The sequence below is a fragment of the Primulina eburnea genome, chromosome 4 (assembly GCF_022965805.1).
Source record: "Primulina eburnea isolate SZY01 chromosome 4, ASM2296580v1, whole genome shotgun sequence".
Classification (NCBI taxonomy): Eukaryota; Viridiplantae; Streptophyta; class Magnoliopsida; order Lamiales; family Gesneriaceae; genus Primulina; species Primulina eburnea.
Window position 1 is genome coordinate 34,818,944 of NC_133104.1, and position 18,858 is coordinate 34,837,801.

Below are 18,858 nucleotides of genomic sequence, written 5' to 3' on the forward strand. Positions count from 1 at the left end.
ACACGAAATTCGTAAAAGGAAAATTCGATACAAAACCTTGAAAATCTGATATTAACATATGATATTTGAATACTAAATGTTTCAAATCTATCACTAATATATGATTTTTGAGTATTCAAACACTTATAACAAATTTAAGTAATATGACACATTTTCGGATGAAACTTGAAACAGAATATTAAATATGTGATACTACTATATGAGATTTCAGTATAAAATTTTTCAGATTTGGTATTAATATGATATTCGAACACACAAATAAGTATAATAATTATTGATATTAATATAGTTTTTGTAATTTTATACTCAAAATTTTATATTTTATATTTTGTATCATATATAAAACAATTTATTCTGTAATATCATTTATATGATCAATGTTTTGTATCGAATTTCATTTGAAAAAATAATTATGGAATCAAAGAGTGGAGAAACATTTTTGTGTAAATCAGAGACTGCATAAAAAATTTCAATATTATAAAAACTGAACACAGTATTTAACTATGTGTTGCAAATTTAAAGAACAAGTCTCCTAAAATTAAATGTCCATTATTTAATTTCATACAAAATTATTAAATATAAATGGAAATAAAGAAAGTAACAGAGCTATCGGATCACGCCACGTGGACCAACTCTGGAAAATGGATGCAAACCTATTTATATTCCACGCTTTATTCCAATCTGTGTTCCGCATTTTCTCTCTCATCCTCTCTCTGTTCCGCGAAATTGTCGTCCGCAAACCCTAAACCCTCATTGGTCTGTTCAATCTGCTCGTCTGTTGATCTTGATTTCTAGGAAAGAATCTGGGAAATGGCGAGTTCATCCACCAGCAACGTGTACGTTCACGTCATTGAAGATGTTATCAACAAAGTACGCGATGAATTCATCAACAACGGAGGCCCTGGCGAGGCTGTCCTGGCTGAGCTTCAAGGCGTGAGTAGCTATCTTTATTGTTAGAATTGATTTTATATCGTGTTTGAATCATCCATTGGTAATGTGTTTTGTGGCGGTTCTGCTTGGTAAACAATTGAATCTTTGCGGTAAATTTGTGGCGGATGAAATTTTTGTGTTTAGTTTTAGGGTGTATTTTTAAACATAGTTTTAGGGTGTTTTGAGATTATTGGATCTGTGGCTGGAATATATGGGTTGGTGAATTGGTGCTGGATTTTTGACAGTTATGGGAGCTGAAAATGATGCAATCTGGGGCAATATTGGGTCCCATTGACCGTTCAGCAGGGCAAAAGACAGGAACAGGGGGTCTTCTTATCACTCCTAACGCTGTGCATGACCTCAACGTGCCTTACGATGGCACGGAGGAGTATGAAACTCCGACTGCTGATTTACTCTTTCCACCGGTCAGACTTCTATATGTATTCAGAAGTCTTACTTTTTTAGATTGTTTTAACAGCAAGCATTGAAATCTTTCATTTTTGGGGTTTTGTAGACTCCACTGCAAACTCCTATGGCGCAGACACCGTTGCCTGGAATGGTGCAGACACCTTTGCATGGAGTAGCCCGGACTCCTCTTCCAGGACCTGATGGTGGTTCGTTGTTCGATGATTCTGTTGGTGGCAACCCGATCACCCCAAATGAGTTTTCATCTGCTAATAACAATGGCGGGGTGCCTGACATAAAAAATGGAGTCGGAAGACCTAATCCATATATGGTAACATCATTTTCTGAGAAATCTTTTCTGTTTCGTGTGCACCATTTTTCTTTGTGCATTTTGAAGTTTTTTCCCCTGGAGTATAGGTCACTCGTCTTTCCAATTTCATGGATATATTTGGAAAAATGTGGTGAAAATTATGTAAATGGAAGCTCACTTTCGTACATAAGGAGGTGATATCTTCTCCATGTCTTAGCATAGTTATTAAAACCAATATCTTCCTTTTTTTTATCACTGCAGCAACCTCCTTCTTCTTGGTTGAATCAGAGGCCTCCTCTTGATGTGAATGTTGGTGAGTAAAGATTTTGAAGCTACCATTAAGTAATAATGACCAGATGACGATGTAAATGGTTCGACAGTCTAATCAATAATGTAATTATTCAAAATAAGTGAGTAACGTTCCAACTTCATGCATGAGTTCTGGCCTTTGCCTTGTAGCTTATGTGGAAGGTCGTGAAGAAGTTGAAAGGGGAGCTTCTCGTCAGCCAGCAACACAGGTGACTGTCGATTGTGGTTCTGGTCTCTTAACTGTTGTCTCTAGAATGTTATTATTGGAGACTTGGTCATGTTGATTGTTTCATAGCTTTGAGTGTATTTTTCTACTTGAAATGTGGTCTACATTTAATGGATAAAATTTGGTTCTAAAAACTGAGAGGTCATAATTTTGATTGCACTTTTCTGGAACAAAATAATGTATCTTAATTTTTGTCCACATGTGTTTGTTAGGTGGTGATGGTTTGGAATAGATAGATCAATAAATAATCCTTTGGTTTTTTTGTGCAGTCATTTTCTTAGAACTTTTTTTAAATTGAGTTTTTCATAGAACTTAAAACTCTCGTTTAACCAAGGCAACCTTGCTCTCAAAAAAATGAATTGTACAATTTTTTTATGTGGGGGATCATTGAGATACTTTTTTTCTCTAGCTAATCTTTTTTAAGTAATTTATTTTAAAGATTCTCTCCATATGTTAACTCAAAATAGGATTTATTGTCTTTCGATTCTCCTTTAAAAATAAGAAAGGTTAATCAGCAAGAGTGCTTGACTAAATTTATCTTCAAAATTAGGAGAATTTTCGAGGATGGAAATATTGCTTTTCTGTTTTCTTTGCTGTGGACATCATTGGGGATGATCATACCACAACTAAAATGTGTGCTCGATATAGGAAATAACAACTATAACATAATTATTTAGGGTGCAGGGCGCACGCTTGTGAACCTTTTATCGAACTAAAGCGCATTTGACATAATTCCATGCTGGATCTTTTTGAAGGGCTGGTGATTCAGAATTCGACATTTTCAACAACAAGTTTAGGCTTTAGAGGAGATAAGGATTAAGGAAAATGGAAGTGGGGTGATAGGAATTGAAAAAACTGGAGGAAGTAAATGCAATTGAAAAAAAGAAAATAAGGGCTACCTTCTACCTGATTTGAGTCGCTAGAAATTGAGAAACTAAAAATGTTGTTTTGAGCTTAGTCTGCTGCACGCCGATAGTTAGACTTGAAAATTTGAGAGTTCAAAAGTCTGCTGCAGGCCGTTACCCACCTGCAGGGTTACAGGCCAGCATTTCCAGATTTCCAGTTCTTTTTGAACCACCTTCTCTTGAAAAAGCGTTGACTGCCTGTTACTTTTTTTCAGAGTCTTCTCAGGAAAAAATCTGGACGTTCTTCTGTTATTATATTAACATATTATCTGTACTTATTAAGCTTTGAATGCCAAAAGATGATGCCATCTTCTCTTTTGGTTTCCTTCCATTAGACTGAGAACAATGCTGATATTTCACTCTATGTTGAATCTCCAATCTAAAAGTTAGAGACTTGTACAACTTACCTCGTAAACTGGCATGGATTTGCTGAATCTTCAATCTAAAAGTTAGGGACTTGTACAACTTGCCATGTAAACTGGCATGGATAATTAGATATTGAACTCTGCACTGATTCTTTTCTTTTAATTGTTACCGATCAACAAATTATGTATTACTTTGGTGGTATAAAGTCTTTTTGGCCCTCGAGAAGGTTGTCTGTCGCGGTAAGGAAAGGATTATGATGTAATCAAAATTCTAAGATGACATCTTTTGAATAAACTCAGTTAGAAACAAAATTCAACTGGGGGAAGATCTACCCCTGCCCATGAACATCATGTCAAATTAAAGGGAATGAAGATGCAAGTCCTCCATTTCTGCATATCTCAAGGAACTTCTTTGTTGTTGGCCTAGAAGAGAAATGTAATGTTTGTTAGAATTCAGTAGATTTAAGATTGTTGAAAGATTTGTCGGATGTTGTGATGTTGCTGTATGTTGACTTGATTTCTATCCTGAAAACTTGGAGGCTTTTTCTTTTTTCTTTTCTTTTTTTGTTTCCCACTTTTTCCCTCGTATTTCTCACATTTGGCTTTTTCCTTCATCTTAATTGAATGCTGAAGAAGTCATGTATAGTATCAATTTCTCCTGTATGATTTTCTTGTCTTGTGTGTTTACTGAATTTTGCTAACTATCAGAGATAATCCTGGAGAAATAAATGCAGGATTTCCTTTTATCTTCTGGAAAACGGAAGCGAGGGGACTTCCCTGCTCAATATCATGCAGGTGGATACATCCCACAGCAAGATGGAGCTGCTGACCTTCTATCAGATGCGCAAAAGGTATGTCCTTTTGTTGTCACATTATCCGTATAAATTACCTTTGACCATCAAAGTTCTTAAAGAAAAGGCTATTGTCGTGCTATATGTAACAATTCCAAGTTCCCTCATGAACTCGCGGTGCTTCGTAAGATCTTCCGTTCTGCAATCTTAGTGGCACATCATTAATGCACATAAGGTGGTCTTCATTCAGTAATATGTAAAAAGGGAAATTTCTGCCTTCCAATTTATCTAACCAAATAGCGGGGTTCAGTCGGCTGCCAAACTATTTCAGCAAACTTGGTTTGTTATTTTTGTTTAACTGATATTCTTAGATAAATACGTGAATGAATTAAATGATTGAATTAGTTAACTTGTTTTATTTATTTAATTATTATTATTATTATATAAAATCATTGAATTAATTAATTACTAATGTAAAATTTGTTAGTTATGTGCATTATTATTTTTTTCACGGAATCATAAAAATATTATGATACTGTTCAAAAATGTTTTGGTATTAGAATTTTGTTCCAGTTTGTTTGATGGAAACCGAATTTTGGACCAATTTTTCGGTTTGTGTCAAGCAGTTCCATGTTGTGAATCTCTCTTTTTTTTTTATACCAAATCTCTCTCTTCCCCTCAATATTTAGTTTGCTTACTCTATCCTCAATATTTAGTTTGTTTTCTAGTAACCATTAGCCCGTGTTTAGCTTGAAAGGTTATTGTAGAACGTTAACCCTATAAATAAATTCTCAAAGGTTGTGCTTGTTTTAGTTTACAGAAAAAAAATTTCCTTTGGGTGAAGTAAAACAAAAGAATATCCAACTTGATTTCCAAAGTTTCATTTTCATCCTATTTCCAATTCTCCCATACTATTATTTTTTAAATTCAACCTTCATCTATCTGAATAACATTTCTAGTAATATGTTACTACCTCCGCCGAAAATATATATAGGTTTGTTTGTTTTTTCACAAATATTAAGAATATCATTGAAAAAAACCAATTTAACAACAAATTTAAAATTTAATCCTTATTTTATGAGTGTTTTAGTTGTAGTATAAAAAATTGTTGGAACTAGGCAACTAGCTAATGTGTTAAATAGGAGTATATGAGTAAAAGGATAGATTAAGTACTACTAAATATAGATATTTGACTATATATTTGGGACAAGTAAAAAAGGAAACAGAACCTATGTATTTGGAACGTAGGGAGTATATCCCAACTAAATATAATATATTGTCAAATTTTAAAATACCAAATGTATAATTAAAAACTAAATTATCCAATATATTCTTACGTTACATTACTTTTTAATTACATTGCGTTAAATGTACCGAAAAAATATTTCATTCATAAAACCAACACCGAGTATGCTTAACTTTCCACTACACATTTGTGAAAAAATGTGACAAAACCATTCGTCTCAAAACAATTTATGCACAGGTGTGACTTGATAAGTTGTGATAAATGTAGATTTGTAAAATTAGCTTCTATTATTGCATCTCGTTTCAGTATTCCTATCAATTGACTTTCAGCTCTTCAATAGCAGTAAAGTGTGATCCTTGAAATTAAGGGACCTCGTCTTTGAGATGGTGACTCGTTGTGGTTATTTCTCATTAGGTTACTTCATCTTCCCATTCTGGAGAACTAAATGTACCTTTGGATTGATTAGGTGAAATTTTATCTGTTGCGTTTGTGTGTCCTTGATCTTCAGATAATACTTTTGTTGTTATCTGATAGTGTGATATATTTCTCTGAACAAAGACAGTAAGATTAGAGAGTAGGAAACTATAGACGAGATTAAAAAATTGGGGGCAAAGCAAGATGCGAAAGATCGAATATCAGTAATTTGTTAATAACTTCATTTTATCCTTTGGTTTTTTGTTTGTGTGACAGGGATAATATCTCTATCCTTTAATGGATCTATGGGTAAAACAGGATGAGTAGGGGCCTGGCCTGAGAGGCTCACGTATTCCCCGAGAACTACATTCCCAATTTTTTATTGCATTGGTAGTGCTATTTATTGAAATTGTCAGCTGAACTCTCCTTGTCAGGAGAACTGTTGAATTTACTGATTCAGTGGCATTTCAATTGGCTTCTGTGTTGATTGGCATTGAAAATTGACTGTACTAGCCTCTTTAACGAGCAGTTATCTACTACAGTTCATAGGACATCCTATAAATAAAGTAGGAAACATACTGAAAACAAGGGATTATGATCAAGAAAAAAGAAGTAAAAATCTGACTGGACGCTCATCCCTACAAATTAGGGGTTTTATTGACTGAAATTGGGTGTTGGATTTGGTTTTCCAGAAATTAAATATCATGGTCATTTGGCAGGTGGTTCAAGGCAGTGTTCAACAAACGCTATCTAGTATTCCGCAGTTGGATGGCCCCATACCTGATCCATATGATGATGTACTTTCTACGCCTAATGTAAGTTTAATATCAGCAGCAGCAGTTGGACCACCAATATTAAGTTGCAAAATAACATGTGCTTTCTGACTGAATTAATTTTACGTCGCCATTCTTAAGGTGATTATATTCAATCATTACTGTGGCTAATGAAATAAAATATCTCTAATCCTTATTTATCTTACCTCTCTCACATTTTAGACAGGTTCAGGGAACTTCGATATTTAGCCTGATGGTGCAAACAATTATTTACTATTAAGCTAAACCATCTATGTTAAACCATTAGCTTGAGCTGATTTGCATTCTTTTTCCCCGTAAATCATGCACGGAAGCAACTCGGCGACAAGCATATTGTGATGTGCCACAGATGTACGAGCCAGCTGTCCCTTGGCGTTTGTCGAGTCCTACATTTTTTAATTATTTAATTCTTTACTTATCTTTGAAAAAGTGATCAATTTGAACTTTACTTTAGTGACCTTAGAAATGAGTATCAGTCAGATATAGTTTGTTTGAAGTTTTAACTTGGTTGATTTGATGATTTAGTTTGCGTCACGGTTACCCCTGCTGTATACTCTTCCACATTGCCTTGATCTTGGTATTTTCAGAAATCTATGTCCCGTTGTTTTCAGAAATCTTTAATTAAGGTCCATTCTTGTGGAGCTATTAAACCTGTGTCATTATCTCCTCGGTGTTGCAGATTGAATGCGTTGTATCATGGGAAGTGAATCTATTTTGACTGATTAGATATTAGAATCATTGTGGTTTTTGTTTCACTCAATTGTGATACTTTTTATCATCACTGTGTAAATTAAATTGAAGCTTTTTCCCTTGTTTGAATAGGCAATATCATCTTTTAATCAACACTTTGTACCAGTTTTTAAAAGCGCGAGTTTATATTTTTGTTGTATTGCAGATATCGTTACTTCAAATTCGTTGCAGAAAATATGTTCCTTTTTGTCTTGATTAACTCTAAAATTTATCGTGTGTATTGTTCGGTGGCAGTGACTTTAAACTGTCGTAACTTACTTGCTTCATTCTGACATGAAGATATATAATTATCAAGGAGTTGTCAATGAAGACTACAATATAGTGAACACGCCTGCACCAAATGGTACACTATTATAGTTTAGCAGCTTGGCCCAAATTAAAGTATTTGTGCTTCAATTTCGATTTTCCAACTATCTGCATTTTTAGATATGCTAGCTGCAACTCCTGCTCCTGTTCAGAATGATACTGTCAATGGTGATGATGATGAAGATGAACCATTGAATGAAGATGACGACGATGAGTTGGATGACGTTGACCAAGGGGAAGACCTGAATACGATGCATTTGGTTCTGGCTCAATTTGACAAGGTACCAATCTGAATAGTACTTTTCCTTTAAAGATTCAGATCTAATTCATTGAGCTATCTTATCTTTAGAATCATTCTAAAATCAATAATGGTTTCTATATAGGTGACCAGAACCAAGAGCAGGTGGAAATGCATGTTGAAGGATGGTATCATGCACATAAATAACAAAGACATTTTGTTCAACAAGGTGTTTTTTTTTTGTTTTCTTACTCTCTCATTCCATTTCAACTGTCATTTATCATCTGTATCTTAGATTCTCTCGTCTTGGAATGGAGGATAAAATTTTTAGGTGCTTTGTGTTACTTATCCAGGCAACAGGAGAATTCGACTTCTGATTTCGATGGTGTAAGCTCAAGTTGCTTAATGGCCTGGCTGCTTAGTAGAAAATTTGAGTCGTTTATGATCTTCAATCGTCTTTTTTCTCTCATGGATGAAACCTTGATGGTATTTAAACGAGTTTCTTCGTGTACATATAAGGAGTGGTTTTAGCTCCTGTGTATGAGTTTAAAGTGTAAAAACCTTGATCTGGTGCAACACTTCATATACCGTATACCTATTCTACATTTTGTCAATTATTTTGATTCAACTTATCTTTCTCCATTCGAATCTTTTCCTTTTGATGTGGCACTATGGTTTATTGATTGTTTGACTTTATGCTTTTCTTTAAAGATTTTATTACAACTTCTGCAAGAAATTTCAGTCCATAAACACAAGTGATGAAACCAAGAATTTCAACCCCTCGTTGTTCTGATAGCAGACTAGACTAACAGATGCATGTAAAGCGTAATCAATCCGAACTCTCAGATTCCAGAAAGGTGATTTGCTACTTAAAGGAGAGAAATGCAAGGGGAGAGTGGAAGATAAGATCAACGATGGGAAATCCTAGCAATTTGACCAGTCCAAATGAACTGCTAATAAACGAGAGTCAGAACTGAATCGATAATAAGCACGGCATAATTACCAGAAAATGATCTGTGATGCCAGTCATCTGTACCCATTTAAAAAAGACATTATTTATAGGTTGATAGGATGGATAATTGTGCAACCAAATCAAATCTACAGAAGGTTTAAACTACTTTTGCCAGGTTAAGTATGGTTATAGTTTCGGTGGGCATTTAGGACTGCATTTTTAGATTAAAAAAAATTGTGAAACTTAGTTTTTGCTCAGTGTTCGATCAGAAAATTTTGGTTCTGTGAGTATATTATAATGTTTCGGGGGCTGTGTTTATATAAGAAACATCTCGTGAAAGGTAACATCGATCGTTCCATCACACGTTGATGCATTAAATGTTTCTAAAGATGTTCACGAGAACATCCTCAAAGTATTTAATGCCCGATGTGACATGCCACAAGATGTTCCTGCAAATATCTTGGTTGCCTACGAGGCGACTACCGTGTACAACATATCAAAATATATATATATATATATATATATATAGCAATAGGGCGAGTAAGATGATTACTAAAGTACTTGAAGTCAATTTTGGAATTTGTCAGCTTGAGTTGTTACTGTGCTTTTTATTGGAAAAAGCTCGGCTTACACAGCCAAACGATCTTCAATCATCAAGACGTGAAACCGGGATAGTACTAGAGATGCAAACAAATCAAGTCGAGCTGAACACGATTTGTTTAGAATATATATATGCTCGAGCTCGATTCGAGCTTTCATCATGATGTTCGAGCTCAATTTGTTTTGAAATTACTAAGCTTGCGAATAGCTCGAGTCCGACTCGTTAATAGCTCGTTTATCACGTTTAACGAGTTTATCTCAAGCTCGGATAGTTAAGTGGACTTACTTTTTAGCTCGTTAAACGGGCTCATTTCGCGCTCGTCAAACATACAATTAAGCTCGAGTTTGAGTTCGATTCGAGCTCGTAAAGATAGAATCGAGCTCGAGCATATCTACAAATTAATTCTAAACTAAGTCAAGAAAAGTTCATTTCGATAATTTCATTTCATTAAGTCTAAAATATCATTCATCATATTTAGTTTTAATTCTTTACAGATATTTTAAATTGAATTATTATTTAATTTCATTAGAAAATTTATTGATCGGGTAGTCAATCATTAGACTGAAAAATATTACTATATTATTATACAAATCATTTCTTATCTTCATTATATTTTTATTCATTCTAATCATCACATAGTAAATTTCATCTTAGGGTCCGATTCCGGTAAGTGTCACTAGTACAGACGCAGGGTTTTGAAATTGTCCTGAGCCTGAAATCACGAAGAAGACCGTTAGAAGGGGGCCAAGAGGGTGTCCTGGCTTAGCGCCTCCGACGCTCAAGTCAGTGACTGAGGATATATGGGGGGAAGCAGCTAAGGGTGTTGCTGAAAACAATCTATTGAATGAATAATCATATGCTCAAACCTGGTATTTATAGGAGAATACCTGGGCCCTTGATGTGCTTGTTTTCCACTTGGGCTATGGATGAGCCAGGGATAATAGGGCCCTTGATGAGCCTGTCTTCCATGGGGTATCACCAGTCTCCCCCTCCCAAGTCGAACTGAATCGTAGGTTCAAAGTTCGATTAGTTGTGTTGTCCTTGGTTTATCGATGATGAGGACGTACCGTACTAGAAAAATCTACTTCGTTCGCCGTTAACGAACGATGTTCACCGCTGCGAAAATTACGGGGCGAGCGCTCGTGCAGTCCCTCATAGCGCGCCTACTCGCCTGGCCGAGCCCACCGCCTCGCCACCTGCCGCTCGCCTCGCCCCAGCGCGTCAGCCAAGCGCTCGCCCAGCGCGCCTTCACCCTGCACGAGCGTGCCTTGCCTTCGTCGAGAGCCCACGCTCGCCCAGCTCCAGCCCGCCTGGCCATCGCCTGCTTGCCCCGCCCCAGCACGCCTGCTCGCCCAGCCGAGCGTCACGCTTGCCTAGCCAAGCTCGCCTTGCCATCACCTGCTCGCCTCGCCCCAGCCAAGCGCCCACTCTTGCCCAGCCAAGCGCTCGTCCTCGCCGAGCGCCACGCTCGCCCAGCCAAGCGCTCGCCCGGCGCCCCCATCTCGCCTCACGCCACTCCACCCTCGCCCAAACACGTCTGCTCGCCCAGTCACGCTCGCCTGGCCAAGCGCCCACGCTCGCCCAACCAAGCGCTGAGTGCTCGCCCCTCGCCCACGCTCGCCCAGCCAAGCGCTCGCCCGGCGCCCCCAGCTCGCCTCACGCCGCTCCACCCTCGCCAAAACACGTCTGCTCGCCCAGCCAAGCGCTGATTGCTCGCCCCCGGTACGGGCAAATTTGATTTCAAAATTTTTTATAGTTAAGTCTTGCAGTCCATATTCCCATCTAATAATCCAGGGAACATTATAATTAATGGCAAATTGAATCATGGCTGTTAGACCATCGAACTGGGTATTGGCATTTTGGAATTTAATCCATATGTTCTTAACATTTCTTGGAAGGATTGAGGGCATTACCCCCCATGAAAAGAAAAAATTTTAAACCATGTGGGTATAAATTGATGAATATCATCTAATTAGAATTTTATCCACCAAGAGTGTTTTCTTTGAGAATTCTCATATAATACAATTGTATCTCAAGCTATGATATAATCATGATAATTAAACATATTAGGCATTGTCTGAAAAGTGTTTACTTGTCTGGCTTGGCTAAGGAGTAAACCCCAATTAGCCGCTGGGATAATATTTTTTATTATCATATTAGAAAATGCATAATCACGATTGCGATCTATATGTTGAATTTCAACTGATCCAGTTTCTACTAAAATTGTTTCAAAGTAGTCTCTTGTTTTTCTGCCCAATATAGGTTGTAAATCTTTAATTAAATATCTTTGAGCTATATGGATAGGTGATAGACCTTTAAGGTCTTTATCAACAGGACAACAATTAAGAAATCCTGAAATTAAATAGGGATATTTTAATTCTTCTTTTGATCCCTTTAAGGCGAATATGGCATTATTATAATAATGTATTTCATATGCAGTAGGATCTTCTGCGAATTCTTTAATTGGATCAAATTTTTCTTCTTCTGTGGTAGCCATATTAGGCTGAGGAATAGTGGCACCTCTTTTAAAAGGTGGTTTATTCTTCGGTTTCTTCCCGGTGGCTGGTCTTTTTAAGACTGTCTTCCAAGGCTGATCCCTGCAAAAATTCTCTAGTTAGAAAGTCTGGTAAAGAATTAGATTTTCCAGATATATGTTAAATATCAAAATCAAAACAAGCTAATATGGCTTGCCATCTAGCAAATATTTGTTTCGATGCTATAATTTTAACATCTTTTAAAAGAATATCTTTGGCAGATTTGCAATCAACTCTTAATAAAAATTTCTTATTTAAAAGATCACTTTCGAATTTCGTAATACATATAAAAATTGAAAGAATTTCTTTTTTTATTGTAGAATAATTCTTTTGAGTATTATTCCAAGTTCCGAAAGTATATCTGACAAGAATTTCTTTAGATATATTATCTATTTTTTGTTTAAGTATTCCTCCATATCCAATATCAGAGACGTCTGTTTCAACTATTTTAAATGCTTCAGGATTAGCAATAGATAAACAAGGGAGTTCTTTAACTCTTTCTTTTATTTTTTGTATTGCCAAAGTATGACTATTAGTTCATGGTTGAGGATTTTTCTTTAACCTTTGAAATAATAATTTACAATCTTGTGCGAAATCTTTATAAAAATCTCCTATATAATTAAGACTTCCAAGAAATCTCTGTAATTGATTTACATCAGTGATTTTATCAGGAAATTTATCAGCAAAAACAATTGCTCTTTCAATAGGAATCATTATTCCATTTTCAATATAATGTCCTAAAATTTTTATCTTAGTTTGAAAAAGTTTTACTTTTTTCTGATTTACTGCTAAGCCAGCTTTTTTTAGTAGTTCGAACAAATATATTCAAATGTTTAAAATGTTGATCAATATTATCAGAATATATAAGAACATCATCTATATAAACTATGATATAATCTATATATGAATTATAAATCTCATTCATTAAGTTTTGAAATTCCATTGGAGCATTTTTTAATCCAAATGGCATTACATTCCATTCATAATGTCCAAATGGTACAGTAAAAGCTGTTTTATATTTATCTTCTTCTTTTAGAAGAATTTGATAAAATCCTGATTTTAAATCAAAAGAAGAGAATATTTTCTCTTTAAATAATCTATTTAATAAATCTCTTTTATTTGGTAATGGATGCTTTATCCATTTTAATGCTTTATTAAGCGGTTTATAATTAATACCAAGTCTAGGAGCTCCTCTTTCTATTTCAGCTGCATTTTCTACATAGAAAGCTCGATAACTCCAAGGACTATTATTTGGTCTAATTAAATCTTTTTTAAGAAGACTATCTATTTCTTCTTTGCAATAGTTTAAAAGTCTAGGCCCCATTGAAATAAGTCTGGCTTTTGTAGGAATTTTATCCTCAGAAAAATCATTTGTATAAGGAAGACTAACTTGATGTTTTTTCCTATTCCAAAAGGACATTAGGAACATCAGCACATATCTCTTTAGATATGGTTTCAAAAATAATTTTTATTTTTTCCTGAATTTTTTCAGAATTTATCTTTTCTTTAATATTTTTAAAAAGAACTTCATCTTTTAATGAAGTAACAAAATTTTATTTATTATTTACTATTTTTTGTAAAATATTAATAGATTTTGAAACAGGTATAGTGGTAAATGGGAAAAATAAACCATTTCCTTTAATGTTAGTATATAATCCTTTTTCATTAATTTTATTAATAGGAAACAACATTTGGAAAAAATGAGTTCCAAAAATAACAGGAATAGATATATTTTTAATAAGAATAAAAGTAGTATTTAAACAAACTCCAGAATTACATATTGCCACATCAGACAATTTGTAATTAACTATAAGAGGTTACTTATTAGCAGCTGTTATAAATTGAGTAGTCTTTTTATAATATTTAGAGGGAACAATTCCTTCACTGATGCAATTTACATCAGCTCATGTATCCAAAAGTGCTTCAATAGTAATTTTAAATTTTTTATTAATAATTAATGTTACTTTTGAGTACCATTTTTTAGAAATGATTTGATCAATTTTATTGACCCATATCATTTGATTTATTTCATTATCATCTTTGGGTAAAATATTTTCTTCTTCTTCTTCATCATCAGAAGTAGAATATTTTTCCCAAATATGATCATTATTAATACTAAGAGTATTTACTCTTTCTTTTAAATATTTTATCTCAGATTTTATCTGATCTATTTCTCCTTTTAATTCAGAGATAGTAGGCTCTCTTTCTTTTTGTTTTGTCTTTTCTAATATTTTATTATAAGAATATAATTCATGTTCTTGTACAGTATGTTGTACAAGTTTAGTAGGCTTGTGATTTGCCATATTTAACTAATGTTATATAGCTTTTCTTTTTTCCATAGGGTCTTTTATTTGATCTATAAGATCTAAAATAAAAGTTTCTTCATTTGATATAACATTTATTTCTAATCCCATAAAGTTTATGAGACATGTATCACAATCACAGTCTGGATCACAGATTTTAGTTTCTGATATTTCAGAATCGTTATTTGAACTATTGTTAGAATATTCCGAGAATTCATTATCAATAATATTGATATAAAAATCTTTTTGTTTTAGATTTTCTTCTTTATTAAGAAGAATATTTATTAATGATTCTTTTAAATCATTATTTATATTAAGATTATTAATCTTTTTCTTGACATAACACGTATTAGCTTTATGTCCAATTTTTCCGCATTTCCAGCATACTGGAACCTTAGTAGAATCATTTTTATAGGTTTTTAAAACCTTTTCTTAGAATATTTTTTAGATTTTTCTTTATCTTTTAGATAATGTTTTTTCTTTTTAAAAGGACATTTTTTTCTTTTCTTATCCCTTTTAGGATACTGTATTGGTTGAAATCCTATTTGCTCGCAAAAATCACCAATAATATTTCTATTTTCTTCTTTTTGCATATCAAGTTGTCTTTTTAACTTGATATCATTGCAAAGATTAATTCCTTTTGCAGTTATTTCTGCAGATAAATCTCCATAAGTAAGAATACTCCAATCTATAGAGTTTGTTGGAGATTTAGATTTTAATCTATTTTTAACTCTTTCAGCAAAAAGAACTGGAAGTTCAGAAATAAATTTTTCTTTCCAGAAATTTGCATTGCAATCATTTCTGGTTAAAACTTTTGTCATAAACACATCTTTATACCATCTGAATTCAGATAGTGTTGGGCATCTTAAATTCATTAATTGTTCTTGAGATCAATCTAATTGAAGATCATTTGCTCCAATAAAATTAGATAGAATAGTATAAATAAGTGTATTTACCGCATCAAATTCTTCTCTTCCATTTAAATCAATTATAGAAGAGTTAAGAATTTTATTTTTTGCATCTTTTGAAAGATAGAAATCCCACCAACCTTGAAGTTGGCCCGTAAATCCAGTAATAATAGCTTGAGCAATTTGCCTATCATTATTACCTTTTATTTTTGCGGCAGAGGAGTATATTAACATTTGTTTAATAACAGTTTAATCTGATATTCAGATTTACCATCTATATTCCATTCAGTAATGACTTCACCATTAAACTGAACATAATCTTTCTTTTCTTCAATTTGAAGATCAATAGGTGTTGCCTTCTTATAAAAAAGTTTTACAATTGATACTTTATGCATTTTATTAATCTGCATTTCATCTTCAAATGAACTTGAAAAATTTTCAAGTTGTTCATCTTTGGAAATTATCGAAATAGAACTTTTTTCTTTTATATTTATTTTTTGTAATCGGTTTATTAGACCTTCCATAAAATCTTCATCTTTTTTAGAGCTTAAAAGAAATTTTTCTTGCTTAAGATTAGGGGGAGGTTTTATCATCAAAGCTTTCGAACTTTCACCTCTAGAAATTTCTTGTTTAGGTTTAGAAAGAATTTCTTCTATCCTAGTGGTTTGATTTCTTAAAGAATGTAAAGTGAGATTAGTAAAATTATTTTGCTGAATTATATGGTCAAAATTACCATGTCCTATTTCAGATTTTATGGGAGTAGCATAAATCTCTTTATTTCCCTTTTTAATTTGTAAAGTAGTAAAGGGAGGATGAATATCACAAGATTCTTCTCCAGTTTCATGAACATATAATTTATATGTTGATTCAAGAGTATTTATAAAAGTCTCATTGGTAAAATCTGGAAATATTTTATTTCTTGCTGGAAAATATAGATTTTCTAACTGTAAAGGCCCTAAAACTGCTTGCTTAAAAATTTGCGGAAAATTAAAAATTTTCTTTTTAAAAGAACTTAAATGGCCTTACTCATAAAACCAACTGATGAATCAAGTTCAATGTTTAAAATATCGCAGCGGAAGAAAATAAAGTTGCCAAAAATCACAATTTAAAAATATCCAACGACTGATAAAAATATTGTTTGAGAAATAAAATAAACACTGCTGCACTGAGGTCCTCGGGTGCCACTACTGCCGACCCAAGCTGGCTCACTGGTCCCCGCCCTCGGCCCTGACCTCATCAGTACCTACAACAATCAAGTCTAGTGAGCCTAAAGACTCAGCATGCATATATCGCAGGTAACGAGTAAAATCTGAGTAAAAATATGCATGGGGTAAAATATCATGTCATGAGCCATACTGAAAATAATCTGTACTCATGCTGAAAGTAAACTGATATGAGCAATTATAATACGTGCATAACTGAACTGATAATCACAGTAAAAATATTTGCTCCTTGGAGCATGTACTGAAATAACTGATAAAATTTTCTGTTGAGATTATGTTTTACGCCTGTGGCCACTGCACTAAGCTGAACTGATCGGTAACTGACTACCGGGGAGCCTGGAACTGAGCTGGCGGTCACTGAAGACCCGATGGTACCATCCTGAACTGATCGGTCACTGGCGACCGGGTGGTACCAACCTGCACTGAGCGGTCACTGGCGACCGTATAAATAATGCTCCCACATAGTGAATGCACCACAAGCCATATCGCATAAATCTCAAAAATAATCATTTTCTGTTTTCATGCACGTAATATAATTAAATAGTATAATTAAATATGAACAATTTCGATCTTCTTGCATTAAAATCATGTACTTGCTATATTTAAAAATACCTATATGACTTGATTGAAGAGTGAAAGAAGATATAAACATGCCTTGGTTTGTTTTGACAGAAAACAAACGAAATAACGACGCGGCGCGGCGGAGACGGAGTGCTCTTCACTTCCTCACTTAATTCCTTTAAATTAAGCATGCACCATAATTATTATAATAGCGTAAAAATCGTAAACGTGATGCATGAACATTTAAAAATATTATGATTCGTGCTCAGGGCGCTGCTATGACTAAAATCTCACCCCGGGTGCAAAATGACCATTTTGCCCCTGGAAACCCAAAAATTATCGTTTCAACCCTGGACCTCTAAAATTAACCCGAAGCTTACCAAACTCCTTAAAATGTTCCAAAAAATTATTAAAAATATTCCTAGACGTAAATTCGAGACCCAAGCTCAAACGTAATTGATTCATTTTTAAAACTTGGACCGGGGTCCCGGTTTTAACCCGAATCGAACCAAAAATTAACTAAAATTTTCCCAACTTCCTACCATATCGTAAACGTATTAAAATGATCCTAAAATTATCATACCCAATTCAAAACTCTCGGCTAAAAATTCTCCTCCCTACCAAAAACTCTCGGCCCTACTACATTATTTCACAACCAAACACATGTCCTACAACACTACAACTCCTCTCCAACATCTCGGTCCACTACTATACAACCACTTGTCCTACCTTTAAATCTCCTTCCCAAACCTTAAGGGACCTCCTAAACTAAACCAAAGCAACGTGAAATGCTGCTGTTAATTTTCCCATCCACACTACTCACCCATGCACACAACACACATTCACGTTGTCTTCCTAGCCCAACACCAAGCAAACCAGCTCCTGACTCACCTCTTCTAGACCACCCTAGGACTCTACCGGACGCCATCGACTCGAGCTTACTGCCCCAAGCAAGCCCACAAGATTCGCATAACCCTAACCCCGCAAGGAAAGCACCCGCGCAGCCATCACTCCTCTCGGCTGTCACCAAAATCACCACCAGCCTCCTAACAATCTCATAACTCCAGCTTACCACCAAGAACAGCCCCTTAGCATCAACTACTGGCAGCCCTTCGCACAGATCAAAGATGTGAGGCCCGGGGCCGAAGAGGGCGGGGGGTGAACGCCGGTGCCATCAGTTGCACGGACAATGAGCGGCTCCTGGCAGGCTTCTAGGTGAAGGGAACATGAATGAACCGACCCACACGAGAATGAGAGGGATTCCGAGACTGGGCAATGTAATGGACTGAACAGTTGAAGAGGGCTTAAAAGATTTGATTGGTACTACTCATATCACGAAGGTGCATCTTCTTTTCGGTAGCTCATCACATAAGAACTCCAAAGTTAAGCGTGCTTGACTTGGGGCAATTTTGGGATGGGTGACCTCCTGGGAAGTTTCCTAGGTTGCGTGTGAGTGAGGACATAAGCACGCTGGAAAGACTCGTCTTGGTACAGTGAGGACTGTCGTCAAATCTGGGGCGTTACAAGTGGTATCAGAGCCGACCTCTCTTAGTACGGTGTGGTTCGGGGACGAACCAAGCGGAAGCTGGTGGGCATGTGAGGCCCGGGGCCGAAGAGGGCGGGGGGTGAACGCCGGTGCCATCAGTTGCACGGACAATGAGCGGCTCCTGGCAGGCTTCTAGGTGAAGGGAACATGAATGAACCGACCCACACGGGAATGAGAGGGATTCCGAGACTGGGCAATGTAATGGATTGAACAGTTGAAGAGG

The 18,858-nt window shown here is 35.2% G+C and overlaps 1 protein-coding gene across 1 annotated transcript; it reads left to right on the forward strand.

Moving 5' to 3' along the window:
* The first annotated feature begins 693 nt into the window (after positions 1–693).
* On the forward strand, positions 694–8,639 carry LOC140830994 (transcription initiation factor IIA large subunit-like). The gene is made up of 11 exons (XM_073194628.1): positions 694–933; positions 1,176–1,355; positions 1,445–1,666; positions 1,907–1,958; positions 2,105–2,163; positions 4,185–4,301; positions 6,621–6,716; positions 7,743–7,806; positions 7,890–8,050; positions 8,153–8,236; positions 8,361–8,639. Exons 1-11 carry the CDS (start codon positions 811–813, stop codon positions 8,382–8,384), a joined length of 1,182 nt encoding a protein of 393 aa, XP_073050729.1. The 5' UTR covers positions 694–810; the 3' UTR covers positions 8,385–8,639.
* The last annotated feature ends 10,219 nt before the right edge of the window (positions 8,640–18,858 follow it).